The following is a 25,295-nucleotide window of genomic DNA, read 5'->3' on the forward strand; positions in this document are numbered from 1 at the left end:
GATGCCTCCCATCTTGATCCAGGGAGCATTTTTGAGAATAAACTTCCATTTGAATTTGATATTATTTTTGAGCAGGAAGCAAACAAATTTGTTGCTCCTCTTTAATTCTCTCTCCAAATGTGATCAATGAACAATTTACATTTTTTTAACCTGTGCCACATCATCAGAAATGATCTTTTTAGGCATGTTTCTCTCCGCAATAAACAACGAAAAATGATTAAAAAATCTGTAGCTTTCATTCTTTTGACAAGTTCAAGATGAATAGCTCAGACAGTTAAACAGATGAAAATAACAATGAAGAATTTTATAATAAGGACCAAAGTAAACGACACCAACATCAGAGAAAGGAGTAACTTTTGAGACTCATTCAGAAGGACAAGGAGGAAGATCAGGTATGAGAAACAGACCACTGTCAACTCTTCTGCAATTGACACATTCGTTCAACTTTTTCATGACAGCTTGCCTACATTTTCAATCCAATTATAGATACGAGTACAATAGGTACCTATTATTTGTGAAACTTGATACTGTTATTACTGAATATTTTTAATTACAGTAGACTCCCGATTATCCGACCTAATCGGGGGGGTAAGGTGGGTCGGATACCAAAAAAGTCGGATAATCCGAAATGGATGTTTTTAGCGTAGAAATTAAGTGCATAAGCTTGAGAAGACAAATTTTTATTCAGAAAATCAAGCTTTGGCTCAAAGCAGGAACAAAAAATTTAAAAAAATGATGAATAAACAAAAATAATGTACTTTAGTACATAAAAGACAATGAAATACTGACTCAAATTATAATTTTTTGAGATAAGTTGGATCAATTTCAAGGAAAATAACACCGTTAGAATACAAAATGCTGCATACTGCATCATTATTTACACTCCAAAATCAAAAATTAGGGGTTTTTTGGATTATCCGACCTTGGTGGGTCGGATAATGCGAAATGTAAGTCGGATAAATTTGTACCGGATAACCCGAAAGTCGGATAATTCGGAGTCGGATAATTGAGAGTCTACTGTACTCGTAATACGTTTAAAATTCACACTTTTTTCTTTTTACGTATTTTGTCGTGTTTCTTTTTTAGGTGTTCCATGTAAAGGAGCTCTTATTGGGGGGGGGGGTGAAGAGGTTTTTTCTGAAATAAAATGGAAAATTTTTTGTCGACTTCGATGTTCTGTTTCTAATAAAATTTGGAATGGTCTTTGTTCTGATTGTAAGTTTCAAATTCGCCCTGAAAATATTTTATAGCCAGAGCTGTCCCTGACTTTGAATGGTGGGGGGGGGAGATAGTATGTGCTCTCAACAGAACGTTTTTGGACATTTCAAGCTATTTAGTGGCTGGCTTATTATTTTCCACGAAGATATAATCAAACATATTACACTCGAGGTGTAAAAATGTTCACTGGTATTATTGTTCAATGGCGGCCGTTTACAAGTTTTAAAACACATGTACCTACTTACTGTCCGATAATTAATTGTTTGGTCGAAAAACGTGGTATTTAACGTATTTTCTCAGCAAGCGTGTACCCACTTTTTTTCGGCGCTCTTTTTGTTGACGGTGCTGTTCATCAATCATTTGGATGTTTTTGTTATTCAAATGTGTTTTCTTTTTCTCTCTCTCTCGTTCTCTCACTCTCGGTCCCTTTCCTTTCTTTTTTTTTTTCAACACCGCGCACCGTTGGCGAAAAGTAAACAAGTAATATTTTGATCCTCGTCACGACGACGTATTTGTTGCGAGTAAATGTTTGAATAATGAACTATAAAAGGGAAATTTTTATTGTGTTTGGGAAATGAGTAAAAAGTTTCTGGGTGATTCATGGTGTTTTGCAGGACTCAGGTAGGTAAAACCACAGGGGTGAAAAATTATTACTCGCGGGAGTTAGTGTCTTGTATAAGATGGGTTGATGCTGAGGTCGTGGTCGTCGTAAAAAAATGAATTTAAAAAAAAAACATAACGTTCAACATTGAAAAACACTAATAACAGTTGGTCGTAAAACATCGTTTGCTAATTTGGCGCGAGTTTCCGTGTGCTTGTCCCATATACTGTTTTTGTTCTTTTGATGCGTGTGTGTGTAGTGGTTGCTGGGAAGTTTTGTAGGTGTGTATTTTCTCGACGTGTGCTATTTATTTATTTGTGTTTTTGGGTTTTGTGGTCTTTGAAATACGAATACGTTGAATTTACCTACTAGTAGGTGATGAAAATGACAGGTTTGAATGAGTTCATTGGGATAATTGAGTTCCTAGTTGAATGAATTTCAAATGGCATTGGAGATTTGTATCAACTCTGAAGCGATCTAAATGGATCTGTTTATATTCTGATTCGATGGGATGAATGTTTTTAGAAATATGGGTTGATTTGGACACTATTAGATCTAAAAGAAATGTAATGGGTAAGCTGAAACTCTCTTGCAATCAATATATTATGTATTAAAAAAAAAAAATGTTTTCAAACATTTTTTTTAAGTCATGGTTGGCAAAACAAAAAGTTTGCAAATTTTTGAGAAATCCTTTGTAATTTTCGGTGATTTATATGCTTAAAAAAAAAACAAAAAAAAAACGATATAATCATCCAGTAAAAATGATAACGATTAATGTTGGAACTAATACCAACTATCCTGAGCCAAATTCCACTATTTCCAGCCGTTCCGGAGTCTCCCTCTCCAGCGTAATTCTCGAACTCTCCAGAATTTTAAAATTTCTCCAGAGCCATGAAAATCAATTCGAGCTGCTAATAATCGAGTTAGTGGCTTATTCTTTACCTGTTTAGCGAGTTTGTGTACTTATTTGATGACTCGATTTCCAGAAGGATATCTCGAGTTCATTTTTTTCTCAAGAATTTCTCTGATAGGTATAGCTAGGTAACATACCTACTCGACTGAAAAATTATTGAAAAAAAAACGCTTTCGAGGTTTCTGCCTGGAATTCACCTCAACTGTGAATAAAACCTTTAAACAGGTCGAGAATAAGCCACAACTCGATTTTGAGATGCCCAAATTGATTTCTTCATCTTCTGAGAAGATCGAAATTAAATCACGCTGGAGACTTCGAAGAGACCAAAATAAGTGAAAGTTTTTTTTTTATGGGAGTTGGTTTTTAAATGACTTTTGGATTTGGTACGAAAAATAGTGAATTTTGACTTTTTTCCAAAAATGTTATCATGATTGAATCAAAACATAAATTCGCGGTATATTAAGATTGCTTTACTTACTGCACTATTCCAACCTAAAATATTACGTATCTGACTTCATCAAATTTACGACTTCTGCGCATCTAATATGGGAAGCTACATATTTTATCAAAATGCTTCCTTATTGATTATTCTTCGATTTGTTTTTTTCAGTCTGTTATTATCGTTGTGAAATTTATTCGAATTTATAATTATTTCGAGTGATTATTTCATTGTTCACAGACGAAGACTTTGGTGAAAAATCAGTCTGCGTGTCGTTAGATGGAGAAGAATCAGAGATAATATTTATCGATCAGCCTTCCTCGAAAGTATCGGTAAGTACTAAGTACCTATAATGATTTTCACTCGAGATTTTAAAGTATACATATGTACAAGAGACTGAGAGCACACACAAGAATAGCCTTTGAAAGAATTCGTTCAGTATTTGTTTTCAAATGTAAGTCATAGAGTTTTATGTAAGACTGTGCATCTTAGTATTTCGTAAATTTACGAACATATTCAGTCTCAGCATTGCCTCATTTTTCCTCTTATGAAGAACAGGTTATTGAGATTATGATTTAAAATTAAGGAAACCACTTGAGCAAGGGGTAGATCTCGAGTCGGACGGAAATACGATTTTTGGAAAGCGTGTGGTTTGAAACTTGATTAATAATCAAAATTTCGCTTGCCCGGATTATATTTTCAATTTTTGGATTTCAAAAAATTATGGGTAATTTTTTGAAAATTTGAGCAAAAATGATGAAAATTAGTTCTGAATCAGATTTAAACTCTCCTTAACTGAATTCCACGTTTTTAAGCCATTGAAACGCCTATGGTACAGTTCTCAATTTTTCCTGCATTTTAGGATTGCTGCAAATGGCGCAGAAATCAACTCAGGGAGCTAAAAATCAAGGTCTGGTATATTTTCGACCTGTTCTATTTCAACCCCATGGAGCAAAAAATTCCCAAAAAATTCTGTTCGTGTGGGAATTTTATTTTTGAAACTCCTGTGAATGATCTTATATCTTCGCTCAAGCCAGCCTCCAGATCCGAATTTCGTGGTTTTCGGTTGTTCTGGAGTCTCTGGCGAAATTTTCAATTTTTTCAGAATTTTTAAAGTTTCATCAGAAGACCTCGAGTATTCACCTATGTATTTTTTGACTAGCAATTGTTGATTGGATGTTCGGTCACTTGGAAATCATCCTTGGTCTAAACTGTGCTCAAAACTTGATTTTTATGGCTGCCTATGATAATTTCCTCGCCTTCTGGACAAATTCGAGAATTCAGGAAAATTCAAAAGTCTTTCTACAGGCTCTAGAATGCTTGAAGAGTAGTAAAATTTGGTTTGAAGGAGTTTATAGTTGGTTCATAACTGATTTTCATAATTTTTTTGCAAAAAAATATCTTCGAAAATTTTTAAATTTTTAAATATTTTCCAAAAATTGGGGCAGCTGAAATTTTTGTGCTGCTGGGGATTTCTGATAATGCTCTTTTAAAAAAAAACAAACAGATTTCCGTTTAATTCAGAGACAGGCTCATCGAGAGGTTCTCTGAATTAGTGGACAGATAAGCAGGAGGGAGCAACGAGGAAAATACCTTTTGAAGAGAAAATTATTATTGGTGTTTGGTATAAAATTAAAATATGGAGGGCTGAAAAACTCAATTTGTCATGAGGAAATATGTCCACGAATTTTGTTGTCCTCTAAAATTTTATCTGAACTGAAAATAAGCCAGAAGCAAACTTTAAACCGATTTATGTGAAATAAAATGGTGCTTAGAAACACTGATTTTGAGTTTCATAATTGCTTATATCAAAATGAGGCTTTCAGTCTCCATCAAAAACAAAAAACAATCATTTGAAACTTATGATTAATTTTTTTTTTCTGAGAAGAAAATTGAAAACGAACCTTAAAATCAAGTTCAAAACCTAAATTATCAAAAAAAAAAAAAAAAAAAAAACCGGGAAAATTGGAATTGAGCTACTAAAATACTTATTCAAAAACAGTGAAAAAACGAAAAAAAAAGGATAAAAAATACTTACTTTTTCCATACAAAAAAGTACATACCTACATACCTGGATGTCGATTGTATTTTTTTCTTTTGAGTTCAAGTACAGGGAGCTGTAGATATACGCAATTCCAAGTAAGAATTCCAGCTATCGAATCATTATTACAATTTTAACAAATTATAGCAAGGAAATTTATGTTTCAAGACATTCAAATCCTAAATCCTTGAACTTTGCATTTATTGGTACCTATAGGTTAAATTTTCATTGTGGACCAAATTTTATGTTCTGTAACTTAAAAAAAAGTAACTCTGAATGTGAATGTAAACTACGCACAGATTTCGTTATAAACTAGGATTTTCCCAGAGTTTTCCACTTATGTACCTCACTCGGGCAATAAAATTTTGCCTCTGCTTACACTTTTATCGAATGGAATTCTAATTTTTGACGAATTGTTTGTTGAAGGTTTACCTAATAAATTACAGAACTTGGAATCACGTAAAATTTTTCGGGGTTTGATCGAAAATAAAAAAATTCTATTGCAGCTCTTGCGTTTTCACTTTTTTTTTATTTTTAAACAGTCCCATCAACGACTGCAATTGATGTTTTTCACTATTGGACTAATTTGTGATACCAAATTCAAAAATGTTAGATTTTGGAACAAACGTGAAACAAAATTGTTTAAATTTTTTTCAAATCCAAATGTCTCTATCAATTTCAAAGCTGCAAAAAACTTGCAGAGTTTTTTTTTTGGTGGAAAATTCAACATTCTACAAAAATGATCCTTTACATATTTTTGGTATAGGCATTATTCAGAAATTGAATTTAAAGAAATATTTCCAGCATCATATACCTAGTTGAGCAATTAACACAGAAACTCGCTTTCAATCGGTGATTAGGTAAGTACCTGATGACTTACGTATTGGAGTATCCTGCTACTATCTGCATTCATCATTACTTATCTACCTTGTCCGATTCAGAGACTTGTTAAATAGAGAATCATTGTCAATTAAACCGGCATTTCAGCTCATTGTGTGATTCAAATTTTTTGTATCACTTTCCTTCTCCTATTCCCACCCAAAATTCTGACGAGGAGCTGCCACATCTTCAAAAAAATAAATTATGAAGCTTTTTGTTGAAATCCTCCTTATTTTTGAAAATGTATTTAAGTATCCATTCCTCATATAAGCCAATCCATACTAGGTAGTAGGTACTTATTAACTTCCTTATCTGGCAGATGAAAAAAATTTTTGAAATGTGAGGAGGGAGATTTCGTGCTACATATCTCTATTTAGATCAATTACTTACTTTACCATTGATGATTGAATTGAATCATGCTCTTCCCAGTAATATCGTATTTCTGTAACAAAAGAAAAAAAATACGCTACACCGCTACACCCCTCGAAAAGGCTATAGTAGAGTAAAACTATAGGTATAGGTGTAGATCGCAGCACATACAATTTAGGGCATTTAAGGGCGAAAGTAATTTCAGCGTGGCAGCGAAGCACGCTTATTTCTTGTATTTTAAGCTTTTAATGATGCCAAAATGTAATTTAGAATTGTGATTAATGAACGCGGTAAATACACAGCGTAGTCTTCTTCATTGTGCTATAGTTCGCCTCGCTTGTTCGGTTCTTTCGCTTCTTTGGATTTTGATACTGGCACATGGTTCAGTGTGGTGTGCTTTTGAATACACGCTGATGGTTGCGAAGAAAAGAAAGAAAAAGGCAAAAACAATCCTCGAACATATCGTATACACAACCACAAACTTGTATGTATGTATTGTAGTTTGTATGCATATGATGTGGATACTGACATTTTCTCTTTTTTTTTCTTGTTTACTGTTTGAATTTCTTCCTCTTTTTTTTGGTATCTTTTAAATACGAGGATTGTAAACAAAGTCTGAAAATGTACAGGAATTTTTGTTTGTAAGTGCGAATTGTAGAGGCATGGTTTTGTATACAAAGTTCAAGGAACGATGATATTTCAAACTTTGTACAGTGAAAATTATTCAAACTGCGAAATAGGTATGCATTATATTTCTGTACAAATTCGACAAATTAAATAACAACAATCCCATTTTCTTAATTGAAACTTAATTAAACAACCATTGAAATTGTATGCGAATATAATCAAGTAAAACTAGATATATTCACTTTGAACAAATTGAACAAATTGAAATACAAATTTTAAAAAATTAAGAGGAAGTGTTTGATTTAAAATAAGTAGGTATGCAAGTACAAAGTATAGATACCTACATAAATTAATCAAAAATTAGGGGAGAGGGAGGATGTTTTGGACACTTTTCTTTGATTTGAAATTGCAAGCGATAGGAAACACCTAGAAAGGTGGGGTTGGTCTCATTTGAAAGAGGATCTCAATGCACACATTTTGACTTGCTAGAAAAAATTATAAGTTGCAAACTGAACAAACCATTGAACTTTGAAAAAACACCATTTTGGGTGGATGTGTTGGACAGTAGTGGAATGTTTTGGACACGACAGGTGAATGTTTTGGACATGCTGAGAAAAGACGTTTTTTTGAATGTTTATTTTTGGAAATCCCAAATTTCAATCCAGTAGAAATCAATTGTCAGTATCTGTCCACAATTTCACACAATTTCAGTTGACTCAGATTGTTTTTAATATTAGTGAGGCAATGTTGAAGAGTCGACTTTTTTATGCCATATTTTTCAGCCAGTGCTGGCCTGCTCAAATTTACATATTTTCAGGAGGCAACTTCAAATCATTCTTGATTAGAATTTCAAATTCAAATTGAAATTGTATATTTGAGATACATGCGGCAGCAATGCTGCCATTACATCACGTTGAGCATTACATAATTAAAAACTGTAAAAATTTTTGATTGCTTATCTACGTATAAGATACAATTTTCAGGTTTAAATAAAATAAAAGACAAGCCAGACTCATTAAAAGTCTTTCCTGGATTTGTCGGATAAAACTGAGGCATTCTTACACCCAAACATAACAAATTAACACGAATTTATCGCAGTGTCCAAAACATCCCCACTATGCCATTTTTACTTAAACTGGCTGTGGCCTCTGTGGGAAGAAATCAGTTTTTCACGAAAAGGTAATTAGTGATTATTGACGAGAAGGAAAGAGATTTCATTTTACTTGGGCTCTTGACGAAATTCCTCACGGTTATTTTTCAGGAGCTCAAAATGTGAAACAAAAATTTTTTCAAAAAACAGCACTTCATAACAAAAGCTGAAATATTTTCATCACACGAGTTGGTATCCAGTAAATGTTGTCAAATATCAGTTGTGGTAGGACATTGCCACAATAATAGTGAAAACCCCGTCAAAAAAAAATCAAACCAACTAGTCATTATTGTCAGTTTAAAACAGTACTGTATGTTTAAAACGTTTAAAACAGTGTTTTAAATGCCGAGAAAAAAACAGACAGTGTTTAAAACAAAATTCTGTTTAAAATGGTCTTTTTTGTTTCAAACAAGTTTTTTTTCAACTCCAATTTCCTTAAAAAAAAACACGTTTTTTTTGAATTTTTTGTTGAAAAAGTAGTGAAATTGAAGGAACTGAATTTTTAGATTTTCATTTTTCTTCCTACACTTTTTTTTAAAAGCAAATTTTGTTTTTTGGTTTCAATTGTTTAATATTTCTTGAGCCTTATAGCTATTTTGTGACGCCGCATCCTAAAAGTTGATTACTGGATGATGTATAAGTATTTAAAAAACAGAATCCAAAACAAATGAATTTGTGTTAAAAAACGTGTTTAAAACACATTTTAAACGTGTTTAAAACACATTTTAAACGTGTTTAAAACACATTTTAAACGTGTTTAAATCACATTTTAAACATGTTTAAAACACGTTTAAAACACATGAGAATCCAGCAGTTTAAAACCTTGTTTTAAACAAAAAAAAACTGTTTGTTTTGTCTTTTTTTTAAACTCTGCAACTAGTCAAACCAGCAACTGTCCAAAGCATCCTCCCTCTCCCCTACATGAAAACAAAATTTAAAATCTGAAATAAAACTTATTTGGCGGAAAATAGAAACATCAAAATATACCTAACTGGTGAGAGAGCATCAGTATGTATTTATATGTACAAGTATCACAAACTTTCAGCTCATCAAGCAGTTATACCTACTTGATTTGATTCGACGGGTGCTGTTTGATGGTTTCTGAACCTTTATCATTGGAGTAAGTATCACAAAATGTAGGGCAATGCTCGGCAATAATAAGTATGTACATAGACAATTGAAATACCTCTGCACTTTCTATCTGCTTGAATGCTGATTAATATAACTCACCCTAGGTGCCATAACTTTTCAGAAACGTTTCTGTTTTCTATTCTGCACTTCCGGCCATTGATCATTTAAAAAGGTACAAATACATTGTCTGGAAATCATCTAAATTATTTTAGCAATGGCATACTTATATGTACTGATGAATTCCTTGTGCCAATCTGGAAGGTTTTTATACTTATCATCGAATTTAGGGACTGGTAGTATCGACATCGATCACCTTATTTGATTATTTGATTGATCAGCCCCAAATTTACGTAGTGAAGTTGGCAATAGCTCAAAATCCCAACCAACTATCCTAGTTTCACTCCCTAAAATTTGAACCCACCAAATCAATTTTTTTTTTTGAAAATTTGCCAACTTTTTCAAGTAAGAGTATTTAAAATGGTATTTTCAATTGTTGGGTCCCTAATTCCGACCTCCCCCATTCTAAATTTTGGAAAAAATATTTACTGGCATATTTTTCACAGACTAAACGAATAAGATCATCCCAAAGTCCCTTGTGCAAAAATTTGCCCAGAAATTAAACAAAGTTGTTTTTTGAAAACCCAAACGTTCACTTGGTTCGCGTTTTTAATGTGGTTGCATGTACAATTTTTCTTAATAGGTAGGTATTTGCTCTAAAAATAACTTTTGTGCTGATTTCAATGCCTGAATTGATTTTGCAATGTACTTAATATGAGTGAGTACAAACAATGTTTGATCAAAATTTATGTTGATGAATGTCACATATCAGATAGGTAATCAGAACTAAAGCACTCTTTTTATTTCAAAATTTTGTTCAGAAATTACTCATACTTGCTGATATTGCTTTGCAAAACCAATTGGAATTTTAAAACCAAAGTGGCTGACATCTGTTGGCTGAGAACGAGGAACTAATGAAACAGTGATGACGGTTACGTTTTACATGCATTCTTATGAGAAATTTCACAACTTCAAACAATGATTATAAATTCACCAAATCATCCGGTGATGGTTTTTTTTTTGTTTTGAATTAAAATGCGTTTCTTCTAATTTAGGAATGAACTTTTACTTCTCAGATTTACTCATTTTTAAAAACCTAAAAATCCCATTTCAATGTAGGTAAATATCCCATAAGCGGGAAGCAGAATAGTAGGTATCGTTTGAATAAAGTGGGTATGTTTTGTACATGATTCAAATCACTTATGCTAAAAATAAGAATGTATTGGAAGATTAGAAGGTTTCTTCTTTCATTTAAAACAAAATTAACCTTGCTAGCTTGGTTACAGAATTAATTACTGACTTTCAAAAATTATGAATTTTCCATAAGAACGCGTGTAAAAGGAAAGAATGATCACTGTTGTCTTATCAGTAGACATTAAAACCAAGAAAGCCACAGATTTGGACCAAACATTTTGGGCTGATGAAAAACAACATCGTTGAATTTTTTCGACAAATGGCTCTATGGACTGTAGCATGGTCTTATTTGTTTTGTCTGTGAAAATTACAACAGGAAATATTTATCTATTTCAAATTATTTGTGCTATTAGTTTACAAGATAGGCGTGTGGTCAGATTTAAAACACTGGATGATAATTGATCATCTTACCCTTCCAATACAAAAATTGTCCACGTCGACATTTACTTTAAAAAATATACCCTATCCACTGTTTCTTTTTCCAACATAATGATGGAAAAGTGATCAATTAGTTATTTAGTAGTAATCTTCAATCCGTAAAGAAGCCAAGTTAATAAAAATTTCAAACTTTTTCCATTATTTCTGATACCTCGGCATGTCATCTGGACATCTCCACATGTTGATGTAAAATTCGATGCCTCGACATCTACAACTATGTCGACCAATTTTTTGGCATCAAAATTTCTGTTTTAGTGTTTAAAACTTTAGTAGTGATACCTAAACATTTAAAAACATGATTTTGTTTAAAGGAGTAAAACAATTTGTTTATGTCATTGATAAAAAATGATTAGTTCTTCCATAGTTTGGAGTTGTCGATGATATGTCAATGTGAAAGTTGACTGTCCACAAATTACATCAACATCAACTTTGACCAAATTTTCGAAGATTACTCAAATTTAGTGAATGACGTTGATATTATTTGGATGTATTTGTTGATGTCGAATTTCACATCAAAATTAACATCATCATGTCGTCGATGTGAAAATGTATCATTTCGGTACTCTTAGATAAAGTACCTATTGCACCTTCTTCTTTATAAAGAATTTATATTCAACTTGTCAATTGTACAGACTTTCTGTGAGTACCTTCCAGAAGTGGCCTCTGAATGGATGCTGCTTTCATTGGGGTCAATGGCCAAGTTAAAGAAACTCATTTTTGGGAAATATTTTTAAATTTGAAACTAAAACTTCATAACATTACGTAGCAGGAGGTAGATGTAAATTTCGATCCATCCACATCCGTCATATTTGTATCTTACAATACAATATGTCGATGTAAATTTTGATTCCTCTATCGAGTCAATTTGCCACATGATCATGAATTCCAATCAACATTAATTCACAACTACATCGACAATTGGCTCGAAACAGGGTGGAAATTGAAATTGACATGTGGGATTCAAAAGTGGCTGATGTGGATAGGTCGACATTTACATCAAATTTTGTCGTTGTCTTGGTTACAGCCCCTTTATGTTTGAACTCTGTTCCCAGTACAGTACTTACATGATTCCTTATTATTCGCAGGTCTTTGTCATCAACGTTGTACTTGTTTAGGATCTTCAATATCCTCTCATGGATAACATGATCAAATGCCTTTTCATAATTCATAAAACATGCAATAATTTCCCTGTTAGCATTCAGTGATCTCTGAATGATCACTTTCAGTAGGGCTATTGCATCTCTAGTCCCTTTCTTTGCTACAAAGCCATATTGAGTTTCACTGAGGTTCTCATCAGTCTTCTTTTCTATTGTGGTATTTATGATAATAAGTAGCAGCTTTAATGTATGGCTCATAAATGCGATTGTTATATGGGAAATGGATGAATAAATTTGTAAAATTGAACAAACTTTAAATTATTGGGACAAAAATTAATTACTTAATTACGGATGCATTTGGTTATAAACAGAACCCGGCTCGGAGGACCATGTTTCTTTTATTAAAAATCATGAAAAAAGAACTTGGAAAAAATTCAGCAGTGAAAACTCTTTAATCAACTTAAGTACATATATGTACCAATTATTAAAATAATGCAATTTTTTGGGGTTTTTGAATACGAAGACGGTTTGGTAGATGTTTTCCAAATAAACTATACTCCACCTACCCCCTTCTCCCAATTCAGGGCACTTGTACTCGTAATTCAACACCACGAGAACGCTCTTTGCGCGCTTATCTTTTGCAGCTTATCATTAAGGATGACTTACTACTTACAGTGCTCGTGCATCATTTGACGAACACAATGTTTGTAGGAGGATGTTCTTTTAATTCTTCTTTGCTCTTGTTACCGAATGTGTAGTGGCACATTCCAGGTCTGCTTTTGCGGCTGGTTGCGGTTTTGCGTTTCAAGGTTTAGATAATTTCTACGAAAATGATAGCGTCTTGTCGAGTAAATTGTCTGCGAGAGTGTGTGAGCCAAAGCGAGAAAAGTTATCTCGTTATCTGTCTGTCTCTGTATATGTGTACTATGCGTGTGAGCGCAGTTCGTGTAATTTAATTTTTGCATCAATTCTGCGTACTGTATACTTTAGTATAGTGTATGCTTTTTCTAGGTATTTTATGGAGAGAAATGTGCTCGAGACGAGAAATTAGTTGCCATTGTTGTTAGAGCTGGTAAAGTGGCGAGTCGTTTGCCAAAAATGGTGGAGTAGTTTGTGGTGTATGTTGTGTGATTAATACAATGAAGTTCTTCGAAATTGGATGACGAATGTGAGAGCGTTGTCGCTGCTTTTCTGGTTAAAAAGTACGTCTGTGGCTGTGTTGTTTTTTTTTTTTTTTTTTGTGAATTATGGGCGCAGGGTATAGTTTTCAGAGAAAATGATGCAAATTTTAGTTTTTTCTTAAAACCGTGAGATTTACTTGGTTGTACTCGTAATTATCGGTGTCGTGGAATAAGGTTTAGGTGTTAGTGACCTTTTTAATCTTTTTCTATAAAAACGCTTCGAAAGTTTCAAAAATTAAATTTTAATAGGTATTTCAAAAGTTTTGTAATCTACTTACATAATGGTATTAAATTTCCGCCTCTACGTCTCCATGGATTGAAGGCAACAGCTCAACGTAAATTGAAAATATCCGGTACCTATATTGAGATTTATTGGCTTCGTTTACAGCATTTGCGAATCTGCAAGAAAAAAGAATCGTTACTATATTACTAAAGAAAAAAATCTTCACATAGATTTCGGACGTAAGGTATAATCGCTCAAAAAAATTATACGAACTGACCTTTCATAATTTCAGGAGTCTTATGAATATGTATACACAATGTAGCTATCTCTAAAATGCTAGGAGAAATTTCGGAAATGAAAGTCGGTGGGTTTTGTGCCAGGAATTGAAAAAAATCACATTCTTGCATCTTCTATGTGAATTTCCATGTATGATAATTTGCCGCATAAATAGAACATCGGGAAATTTATACCCTCTGATGGATCCAATTGCATCCTCAAATGCTCTGTGGGAACTGGGAACCCGGGAAAGTATGGTTGAATCCAGTAAATTTGGCACATTAGCAATGTACATCGGATGTACCTCATTACTTGATATTTTTCAGATGGCCAAGTTATATTCCTTGATCCTTGAATATTGTTTTCTGTGTTAATAATTTGTCTTCCCCAAAAACCTCTTGTCAATTTTTTCAGTTGAGGCGAGTATGTCAATAGCCCTTGAAAATACCTCAGGTGGTAATTTGGTAAGAATAATGCCCAACTTCTCATCAGGATTGGTGATATTGTGGGCTTGTAACTGGTTGGGGTTTTGAGATAGACTGGATTTTAGGTTGGGTCTATAGTCAGAATTCAGTTTTCATTTTTCTGGAAGAGAGGCAGCAGTGGCCGCATATGCTTGGCATTTGAAACAAAAACAAAAAAGCAATAAATCAATAATTTACTATCAACTCATTCAAATTAAAAAAATAAGATAAAAAATCTGTATCTCATGTAAAACAGCACTCGAATTAATCCATTTAGCTACTTGTGTATCACAGTGAAAGGATATTCATCACATTTACATCGTGCATTTTTAAAATACTGTATCTGAATTACATCTTTGTAAACTTTAATAGGTACTATTAAACGTTGATTTTCAATGTTTAAACATTTTAAAAATGAAAGAAAATAATTCTAAAGGATCTTTTAAAAACTGCCAAACGCTGGTGAACTTTTATCAAAATTTTGCAAAATCCATAAGATATGCATACAACTTTTCAACATATCAAACACTTACAAAAATAATAAAATGGGTATTTTTATTTTTCAAACATGAAAAAAAGTCCAGAGAGTTCTCCTTCAATTGATGGAAAATTGATTAAAATTCTTTTAAAAATTTCAAAACTTGGTAAAATGCGTGTAGAAGTCAATATCACGATTAAAAACATATTAAAACGTTATGAAAACACAAGAAGATCTTTAAAATCATTAAAAATCTTCAAAAATTACTTACTGAAACTTGATCAAAATTTACATGAAATTAAATATAAAGTACTTACATTATTAAAACCTGTTGCAATGGCTTTCAAACATTTCAAAATCATTTAAAAGTGAGAAAAATTGGAGAAAACTATTCAAATGGAATAAAAACCTGGAAATAGTTGAGTATCTTCCAAGTCATTAAAAATAAATGAAAATTAATGAAAACTTACCTATATAAATTCTTTTAGAATTTATTAATTACACAGGTGACAGATTGATGATTATACGTCTTATAGGTTGAATTTGTTGTAAAAAATATTTCAAACAAAAATTAAAAACTGTCAAAATTAGATGAAGATTCATCACAATTGGACGATATTTGCAAGAAACTGTAGAAAAAATCTTAAAAAGCCACAATTTCTAAGTAGTTTTCCAGCTGGTGATTCTGACATTTTTTTCAATTTGTTGCGTGATGATTTCGAATGGATTAAAGTCCCGGGATTGTGAAATGCTCCTATGGATAAGAAATCCAAGTTATGAGTCATTTTAAATTACCTAAAACTGATAAAATTTCAATGAACACAAACACATTAAAAATTATCAGAAACTGATGTAATCAAGTGAAATTTGTCAAAATTCGACAAAAATCGCATAAAACGTTTCATCACGTTTCCGCATAGCTCACAAAAAATGACAGAATACTTACTTGAGAAGCATAAAAATTATTTCAAATTATTTCGTTACGTAACTTCTTTATTTGGCAAACATTTTGAAATAATTTTCCATCGTTAATGTGGAGAGTAAAAAAAAAAAAAACTGAAATTTAACAGTGTCTATGTCGCATTGTATTGATTTATTTTCAATTCCTGGTACAGAACCCCCCCCCTCACCATTACTCCAAAGTCCATTTTTGGGTTCAGTGGAAAAGAAGTAAAAAATTCAGAATCACGTTGGACTTGGAGCAGCAATTCAGCATGTCAGTAATAAAAACGTACAACTCTCATCCACAAAAAACTACCCCCTCTCTCCCTCTCCAAACTCACAATCCCCCTCCCTGAAACTCGTTCCTTCGAAACCTCGCCAACGCTGTAGTAATTTTACCGAAGGAAAAAATTTCATGCAATTGAGTAATTTCAAAGGGCTGAAATTGTTCGACGAATAGGTATAAATCGAGCATAAACATCAATTTCTAATAAACCGATCGATCTAGAGGCAGCTATGTATAGTACGATGTTACATTGTATACGCTATTCCATTTTTCAAGATTACAAAACATAAAAGTAAAAGATTTTACCGCAAACTTATTGTTAGACGTTACTCGAGTAAAAATGAATATAAGAAAGCAGCTCCCAACAATATGATAAGTAGACCGCAAAAAACCTCATACACTCGTGTACCCCTCGCGTCCATCTTATCCTATTCGCAGTTTATTATTGATATCGACACTGCGTTATAGAGGAGTAAGGTATACTATACTAACCCATAATGGCGCATAATATCGACTAGAAATTCCAATCCGGGCTGTAGTATCGAGTACGTAAAAATAAAAATTTAGCCAAGCTCGTATAGTCGTAATTCTGTATATTGAATAATTTATCGAGTGTGAATGTATTTATTTCTACCGAATTACTATTTTTTTGCGGTAATTTCATCGTGGAAATCGCGATCGCGAGTTTATTGCAAAATAAAACGCAATTTGCGCTACGTGTTTGGTCTAAAGAGTATGCCTGGCTCTTCACTTCTTTTTGCTGTATTTTTTTATATTCATACGATGTACATAGAAGAGAAGGCAGAAGTCTGGGTAAGAGGAAGGGGACGTATAATACACATACAAAGAGACCTACACCATTCCTTCGATACAATTATTATTCGTCAGTGAGGCGATAAATATCAACGAGTTGTTTACCAATTTTTTTTTTCACCTTTTCTCTTTCATTTTCTTTGGAAAAATTTCAATACGGAGTTAAAAGAGAATACCTTTGGTGTATACTTACAGAGTCTATACGTCTACAAGTTTCAGGCGTGTTTTTATTAGCAAAACACCACGTTTTCTGCTCGTTATAACCCGAGGTTAGCTTGTTCTTTGAGAGTATTTTCCATCAAAAGAACATATATTTCGTTTACTGGACCCGAGAGCTGTGCAGCGCCAAGTGTCGTTGAATGTTATATAGGTAAGTATACGAGTATAGGCACCTACTTTGATGATATCGAGCTTCGTAGCCAATTATTTGAATTTTGAACTTGACCTTGCACTACAAAAAAGAAAACCTTACTCAATTTAAAGTTACGAGTGTATTACGAAAGAGATGTTTCATTTTTTATTTCGTCTAATTACGCAAAGTTCGTCTTGTCTCGCCCTCATAGTGCGAAGATGGAGGGGGCTGCGATGGAAGGAATATTCTATCTGAGATGAAATTAAACTGAATTACGTCAATTTAAACGTTCCTTTACGAATTTTGGAAGATTAAAAGAAATTTTATAAAGTTAAATAGCTTCGTTAAAGAGAAGGAAATTTTATAAATTGAACGAGTTCGAGTTTCGTTAAAGGTACCAAAGATGGGTAATTTTTGCATGAAATTATTGCAAGTACGAGATGAATAAAATACATTAAATACAGCATAATGTTTTGATAAAGTGTTAGGGGCAATTTGCACCCAAGCATGTGCATCCTTTGACACGTTCGGAAAAATTCACGTTATGCTTCGAATCTCTCTTTCTACATATTTCTTTGATTTGTTTATGACGCTTTTAGCACTTTCTAGTGAGGGTGATCGTTTTAAAGGTTTTTATTTGATTAGACTGGCGTAAGAAAATGTTCGTGGAAGGAAATGGTTTATGGAAAAAGAAATTAAAGGTAGTAATTTTTGGAATGTGAAGATTCGAGAGATTGTGAAAGGTGAATATTTCAGAAATATGAGATATTTATTTTCTAAAATTAATTTGGAACGTGCATTTGAGGGACAGAGGATGGGTGCCCGATGTGCAAGCGTGTCCGTAAAAATCGGACACAACGGTATACAAATCCGGTAAAACGGACACTTTGTGTCTGTACTTCAGAACAATACCTATTGTTTAGTGAAGAGCAGACACTATGTGACCGCGGAGCGTTCACAATGTGACCGCCTGCTGATGAAATGGTTGCCTATATATACGATTATAGGGAATATGCACCCCCTCCCACCATAATATTTGGAATTATTTGGGATTTGTCAACATATTCGAAAGTCATCAATCCAAGGTTACTATTAAAATTCTTAGGTATGTTTTTCAAGAGCTTTTGCCCTAATTTCTCGCGAGTCAATTTGGTTTTCTTCTTCACTCTTAAAATTTCAAGAAACCACTCATATAATTTAAAAAAAGCTAAGATCAGAAAAACCAAACTCTTACATTAAAATTAATGTTGTTCCATCATATCATCTACAGCGTTACGAATTCAAGAAATTTATAAATGAATTTGAAAAATGCGGAGATCAGAAAAATTGAATTTTTTATTACCTAAAATTGATGTTGTTTTACTTTTCAAATCACAAAATTTTCAAATCTTTTCCCCTCGCTTCACTTCGGATATCCAAGATGCTCCTCTCAAAAATTTCAAGAATTCAAAAATTCTAAAACTGAAAGGAAAATTTCAGAAATACTCTTAATATTTAAACCGTTTGAAAAGTGCTAATTTTTCATTTTTTTGAACTGAGTCACCAAATTGTGCTCTGGTGATAATGTAAAATATAACATCACAAAAGTGGTTGTTTGTTTTTAAATTTTTTTAAACAACTTTTTCATAAAGTTTTTGCTCTTACTTCGTTCAAGCAGTAATTTTGCCTTCTTTTCGATGAAATAATCATTCATTTTGAAGAAGTTTCGGAAAATCAGCTGAAATTTTGATTTTTTTTGTCTAAAAATCTGGTTTTGCTCCCCCCCCACACACTCCACTGGTGTTCAGCACACTAAAATTTTAATTTTTGTCAGAAAACCCACAATTTTCTTTGCTTTGTCTTCAAAAAAATATTTCATCCTCATAAACGCATCACACGATGCTCAAACACACCTCAAAAAATTTGAAAAATTATATGCTACGCGTTCATATTTTTTGGGGAATAAATTACTCAAAATTGATCAAAAAAAATTACTGTCTTAAGTGAGGCTCGATGGGCATATATGCACAATTAAATACCTGTTTCTGAACCTGCATCAGTGGTGTGCTCCTATAAACGAAGTCGAGAAACATCCCTTAAGTACCTATGCATTATAAGTTGTGTGGGGAAGGGGGAAACGGGAAACCAGCAGCAACTTCACCAAACATCCGAGAGAAAGTAGAAATAAAACCAGTTCCATATCACGTTTCCGTTGCAAGGAGGAGACAGACATGAGACAATACAAGGTACCTGCGCCATGCCTGCACCTACCCTAGATTGTTCACAGTACAGGCAACGTTAAGGGATAGAATTCATCTTTCTTTCAATATACCTACCTGTAGTTCTAGCACAAAAGAATATTTTCTTTTGTTTGGCTATGTAAATGAGAACTATTATGTGGTAAAAGAAGAAGCATGCAGGGTGGAATAGTTTGCCTACACATTTGTATTAGGAGAAACATAAAAAACAGACACAATGTGTCTGAAAAAACGTACACACGCAGACACAAATCCGCGGACACAGCAGACACATTGTGTCGACGTTTTTGCACATCGGGTGGAGGGTTGGAGAGGAGATTCCCTCAATAACAAGTTGTTCAAGAAAATTAATAACTTACTGGTATGAAAGAAGTGATAATGAGAATTAATCAACGAGAATTTATTAGAATATTGGGTAAAACACTACCTCAGTGCTGATTTTAAAAATAAAATCATATTATGTATTTTCTTTGATCACATGAGTTTTTTTTTTTTTTTTGCAAAACCTGCAATTTTTGGCTGGAAATGTTTTCTCTTTTTTTATTCTAACGATAAAAATGGATGTTCTGGAGGACTGAATCAATCCTCTTATGAATAAAATTGATGGAATTAAAATTGTGCCTAAAATGTGAAATTTCCTACCAGTTCAGTTCAACTTGTTGTTTTTGTTTCGTTAAGACCTTGATTTTAAGAACTTGGCAGAAGATGAAAATCAAGCTTTTGAACTCGAAACAAGACTATCTCGAAAATTCAACTTTTCAGAAGAAGATCACTGACGTCATAAATAGGGGATCTTATGGTCTACAATTTTGTTACCATTTACTTTTTTCAGTGGATGTTTGTTTAGATCGAAAAATTTGTTTTTATCATCAAGAAGTAGGTACTAAAAACTTGAAAAAAATTGTCAATAATAAATCATTTTTGTAGAAAAATTTTACACATGATGGAGATTTTCCAATATTTTTCTCGTGATATCCTGCTGGGTACACAAGTATCTACATTTTCTCTGTTGTCTCTTTATTACGTAGCCTACTAATACCACAGTCTTGGTAAAATTTTCAAAAAAAATCAGAATTTATCTAAAAAACAAGAAATCCAAAGGTTTATTTAAAAAATGAAGTAAGTAAATTGTTCTATTTATCTAATAAATAAAAAGTAATACTTTCTTGCAATCAGTATTTTCGGAGTTGACTATTGAGCTAGTTGAGTTAATCATTGGGTTTTTCAAACTTTCAATGAACTCGTGTCCATCCTATTTGAACTTTCAATAAAGATCGACGACAAAAAGCGACCCCTTTTGGAAATACGTACCTGTTTGGTAATTTTTCATTGTTTCATTGGAGGTTTTTCAAATATGTTTTCAATTCATCGTAATTTTTTCAATTGCATATTAAAAAAATTTCCATTTTTTTAAACTTTTTTCTATTTTTAGGGGTTGTTTATGCTACACGTCTTTTTTTTAGAATTCTCAGGATTCTTCAACGTGATTTTTTTTGATTAAACAATGAATATGTGATGGAGATTTTCCAATATTTTTTTGAAAAATTGAAAACTTATCTGAAAAACGAAAAACCCAAAGGTTTATTATAAAAATAATTAATGGATTATTTTATATATCTAATAGGTAAGTAAATAAAAAGTGATACTTCTTTGCAATCAGTATTTTCGGAGTTGATTATTGAGTTATTCAGTGGCGCCCACGTAGGTATTGCGCTATTGCGGCTGCAATAGGGGCCCTTGCAATGTTGGGGCCCCCAGTAGAATTTGAGGCCCCTCAAGTTGAAGTTTGATAGGCAAAAAATCTATTTAGAGCAAAAAAAAAAAGAAATAACCACAACACAATGAGTGTCGTACAGTACCATAATTAATACAACAATACAACATTATTCATATGTACATCTACATACCTACCTACATATTTTATTCGTTGAGTATTTGCCTATGTGTTCAACAGAGTTTGCTGATGCTATATGCTCAAGTGAGCCCTAAAAGAAATAAGTTCTCTGGGTGGATAATGCGCCCTCTAGTGAAAAGAGGCCCCTTCTGAGCTATGAATTTTTAATGCATAGTAAATCAAGATTAGGAAAATGGATCCTTTAGGCCCTAATTTTTGCGATTTCTCCGTAAATTTTTGTGAACCAAGTAGGCATGTCGTCGGTAACGCGTTTGATACTGATTTTGTGATTTTTGAAAATTTAAAATTGACCACTTTTGATGATCTGTGGAAATTTGAAATTTGCCAAACCACCAGGCAATCTATCCTCAAAATTCTTATTTTTGTTTTTTTTCTATTTTTGAAATTGTTCATTATTGTGCTTGGAATGTATTTTTGTTCAAACTTTCACAAATTCCAGTGATGGAAAAACTGACTTCACTTCAAAATTACTGCTGTTTTGCTTCTTGAAAGTATAAATTTTGAAAAGTTTTTGTCATCGTTTCACTCGGGTCAATTTGATTCTCCTTTTTACGTTTAAAATTTCAAGAAACCATTGATAAAATTTAGAAAAAGAAAAGATAAAAAAAACTGAATGCTTGCATCAAATTTGATGTTGTTCTACTTTTCGAACTACAAATTCTCCACAGCATTGGGCGAATTTGGTTTTTTTCTGTAGAATATTACAATTTCAAGAAACCTATGAATGAATTTTGAAAAATGTTGAAACCAGAAAAACCCGATTTTTGCATCAAAATTGATTTTGTTTTACTTTTCAAATCACAAATTTTCAAAAATGTTCCCTCGCTTCGCTCGGGTCATTCAAGATCCTGCTTTCAATAATGGTAAAAATATGAAAATCAAGCAGAAAAATTCCAGAAATACTCATAATACTCAAAGCCATTTTTTCTGAACAGAACGATCAGATTTTCAAAAAATTTACAGTGCTTAGCATTTTGAAATTTTAATTATTGCGTCAAAATTACAATTTTTTGCCGCCAAAAGAACGATGCACCCTCTCCCTCCCAAATAGCATGACTTGTCCTACCCTCAATTCGAAACACGGATTTTCTCTGCGCGACTCTGAAGACAGAAAGCTTTTGATAAAAACTTGGACATTTTTTGGAAAAGTTGGGAGAGTTGGAATAGTTGGAAATAAGTCGTGTATGCAGAAAAAATCTAAATTTTCAAAAGCTCTTGCCTCGATTCGCTCAGCCAGATCGTTTTTACCTTTCTCTGACCAAAGTTTGAGAGAAGAAATATTCACTTCTCACATCAAAAGTAATGTTGTTTTACTCAGAATTTTCGCCGATAACTCTAAATTTATTCTGTTAAAAAATGTAAAAATTATGTCCCCGTGAAACAAAAATTTTGAATTTTCGAGAGCTTTTGTCGTCATCTCGCTCGAGCCTTATTCATATTTTTAAGAATATAATAATTTCCTGAAAACTAAAAATGCCTAAGTCATGAAAACCAGTTCTTTTTGCATTATCAAGAATATTCAAGAATGATGTTATTCACGTTTTGATTCGAATCATCATTTTCCTGTTCTTTTCTCCGACCAAAGTTGGGGGGTAAAAAAACTAACTTCTCACGTCGAAAATGATGTTGTTTTACTTTTAAAAATTATCAAGTTTGGAAAGCTTTTGCCCTCGCTTCGCTCGGGCCTTTACCTTCCTATTTTTGAACATAGGTAATGTAATTTCCTGAAAACTATTGTTGACATTTTTAAATGTTGAAGCTACAAAAATCAACTTTTTGCATCAGTTATTTTTGTTGGAATAACTCAAATCGTATGTACTCGCGAATCGTAACATTATTAAATAAAAACACCATCGGGGCTTAAAGCCTTTATTTATGAATTAAAAAACATCGCGTCTATACACACGTACATATAGCCAACTTCTATACGCACGCAACACAATACTACAACTGGTTCTATATAGCTAACCAGCCAGCCGCGTACGTATACTCGTAGGTATACAGTCGATCATCTGGGAATACATAGGGCGTGGCTAGTACAGTATAGTACAGCCACGATCTAACACTCCCCCTATTCACAGATGATAAAAATACAAAATTTTGGAAAAGACAAATCGCACCACGCAGAAGCCCCGCCACAGTGAAAGCCAAAATACTGTGACTATTTATAAATCGCACCTCATCATGAACAAATAAATCAATTTTGCATAACAACTAAGTAATAATTAAAATACATCAGAAATCATTTCAAGTCCAATTCCATGTCCTCGTCATTGGCAAACAATTCAATTTCAAAATCATGTTCCATGGACTCATTATTTGGACACACATTATTTGGTGACACATTCATTTCTGAAACTTACAAAAATGTATTAGAAAAATGCAATAGTTCTTTCTCATCATGCGAAAGTTCTATATCTCATCATGCAACAATTCTATATCTCATCATGCAACAATTCGTTTCTCAATTTCACGAATCTAGCCAGACCAAGTGGCTTAGTACAAATATCAGCAAGCTGATCTTCGGTGTCAATTTTCATAATTAGCACCTCGCCATATTTGACACATTCTCTAACCAATTGTTCCTCTTCCTCAATTACATGCTTGAGTTTAGGTTTACTAGTAACAGTAGTGCATTTGATAGCTGACTCACTATCACAAAATGCAACCACCGGATATATATAATCTCGCATCACACTTTTAATTGTGCTTTGAATGCACTTCATTTCTCTGATACCTTCGTTTAATACTCTAAATTCGGCTTCACAAGTCGAAGTTACACGCCTCCTTCGTTTTCTTGCAGCCCAAGAAATCACATCTCCAAATACTTTGATAATAAAACCTTCAGTTGTTTTGTTAGAGGGTTTCAGATCTTTATAACTGGCATCGGTATAAATTTCAACTTCATTTGTCGAACTAGTATATACTAATTTCAAATCTCTTGATCCTTTCAAATATCTAAGTACACGTTTGGCTCTCTGTCAGTCATAATTTGTAGGATTTGACATTTTAGTTGATAATTCGTGCACAGCATATGCAATGTCTGGTCTAGTACCATCTGTCAAATATCTTAAAGAACCAATCAACTTTCTATAAGGGTACTCAGTTGGTTCTAAGAGTTTTCTCAATTCACTTCCCTCGTCACTTTCTTCAATGGCTTTTAGTTCTTTGGTCATCACACCTTTTTCCACCATAGGTGTCTTAACAATTTTACAATTACTCATCTCAAATCGATCCAAAATATTATCGATATATTTTATTTGATCGAGAGTAATAATTTTCTTACCTCGGTCTCTCACAATGTTAATACCTAGATATTTTTGTGGCTCACCTAAATTACTCAACGAAAAAGTAGCAGACAACTTTTCAACAATCTCATTCAATTCTATGGTATTATTACTCAACACTAACAAGTCGTCAACGTAGATCACTATTATCACTAATTTATTACCAATATATTTGAAGAAAATACACGGTTCGTTCAATTTATTTTCAAAACCTAATTCCTTGAGTACAGACTCCAATTTTTCATACCACTTCTTAGGACTTATCTTCAACCCATACAACGCCTTTTTCACTCTACAAACATAATTCTTCCTTTGAGTATTATCCATCGCACCTTCAGGAACTTCCATAAATACTGGCTCATCTAACTCTCCATACAAGAATGCCGTCTTTACATCAAGATGGAGAACATCCAGATTTAGCTTATTTATTAGGGAAAATATGACCCTAATATTAGGCAATCTCTCAACTGGTGAGTAGGTCTCATATAAACCATACTCAGTCGGATCTTCAAAACCACGTACGACAAGTCGTGCTCTATATCTCACCTCTCCAGTAACGCTAATCTTCTTTCGAAATACCCAAGTGTAAGTCATCACTTTCTCATGAGGTTCAACTTTGTCTCTCCGTATCAAGTCCCACACATCATTATTTTTCATCGATAAATTCTCATCATTCACTGCTTCATG

General features: G+C 33.1%; 1 protein-coding gene across 2 annotated transcripts in view; it reads left to right on the plus strand.

Annotated features, from left to right (window-relative positions):
* The window catches only part of LOC135847977 (uncharacterized), a 746,225-nt gene that overhangs the window by 690,263 nt on the left and 30,667 nt on the right, over positions 1–25,295 (plus strand). For both annotated transcript variants that reach the window (XM_065367729.1, XM_065367736.1), the window contains one exon: positions 3,412–3,503. In XM_065367729.1, the coding sequence (XP_065223801.1) occupies positions 3,412–3,503 (92 nt within the window). The remainder of the gene's footprint in view (positions 1–3,411; positions 3,504–25,295) is intronic.

The sequence above is a fragment of the Planococcus citri genome, chromosome 1 (assembly GCF_950023065.1).
Source record: "Planococcus citri chromosome 1, ihPlaCitr1.1, whole genome shotgun sequence".
Classification (NCBI taxonomy): Eukaryota; Metazoa; Arthropoda; class Insecta; order Hemiptera; family Pseudococcidae; genus Planococcus; species Planococcus citri.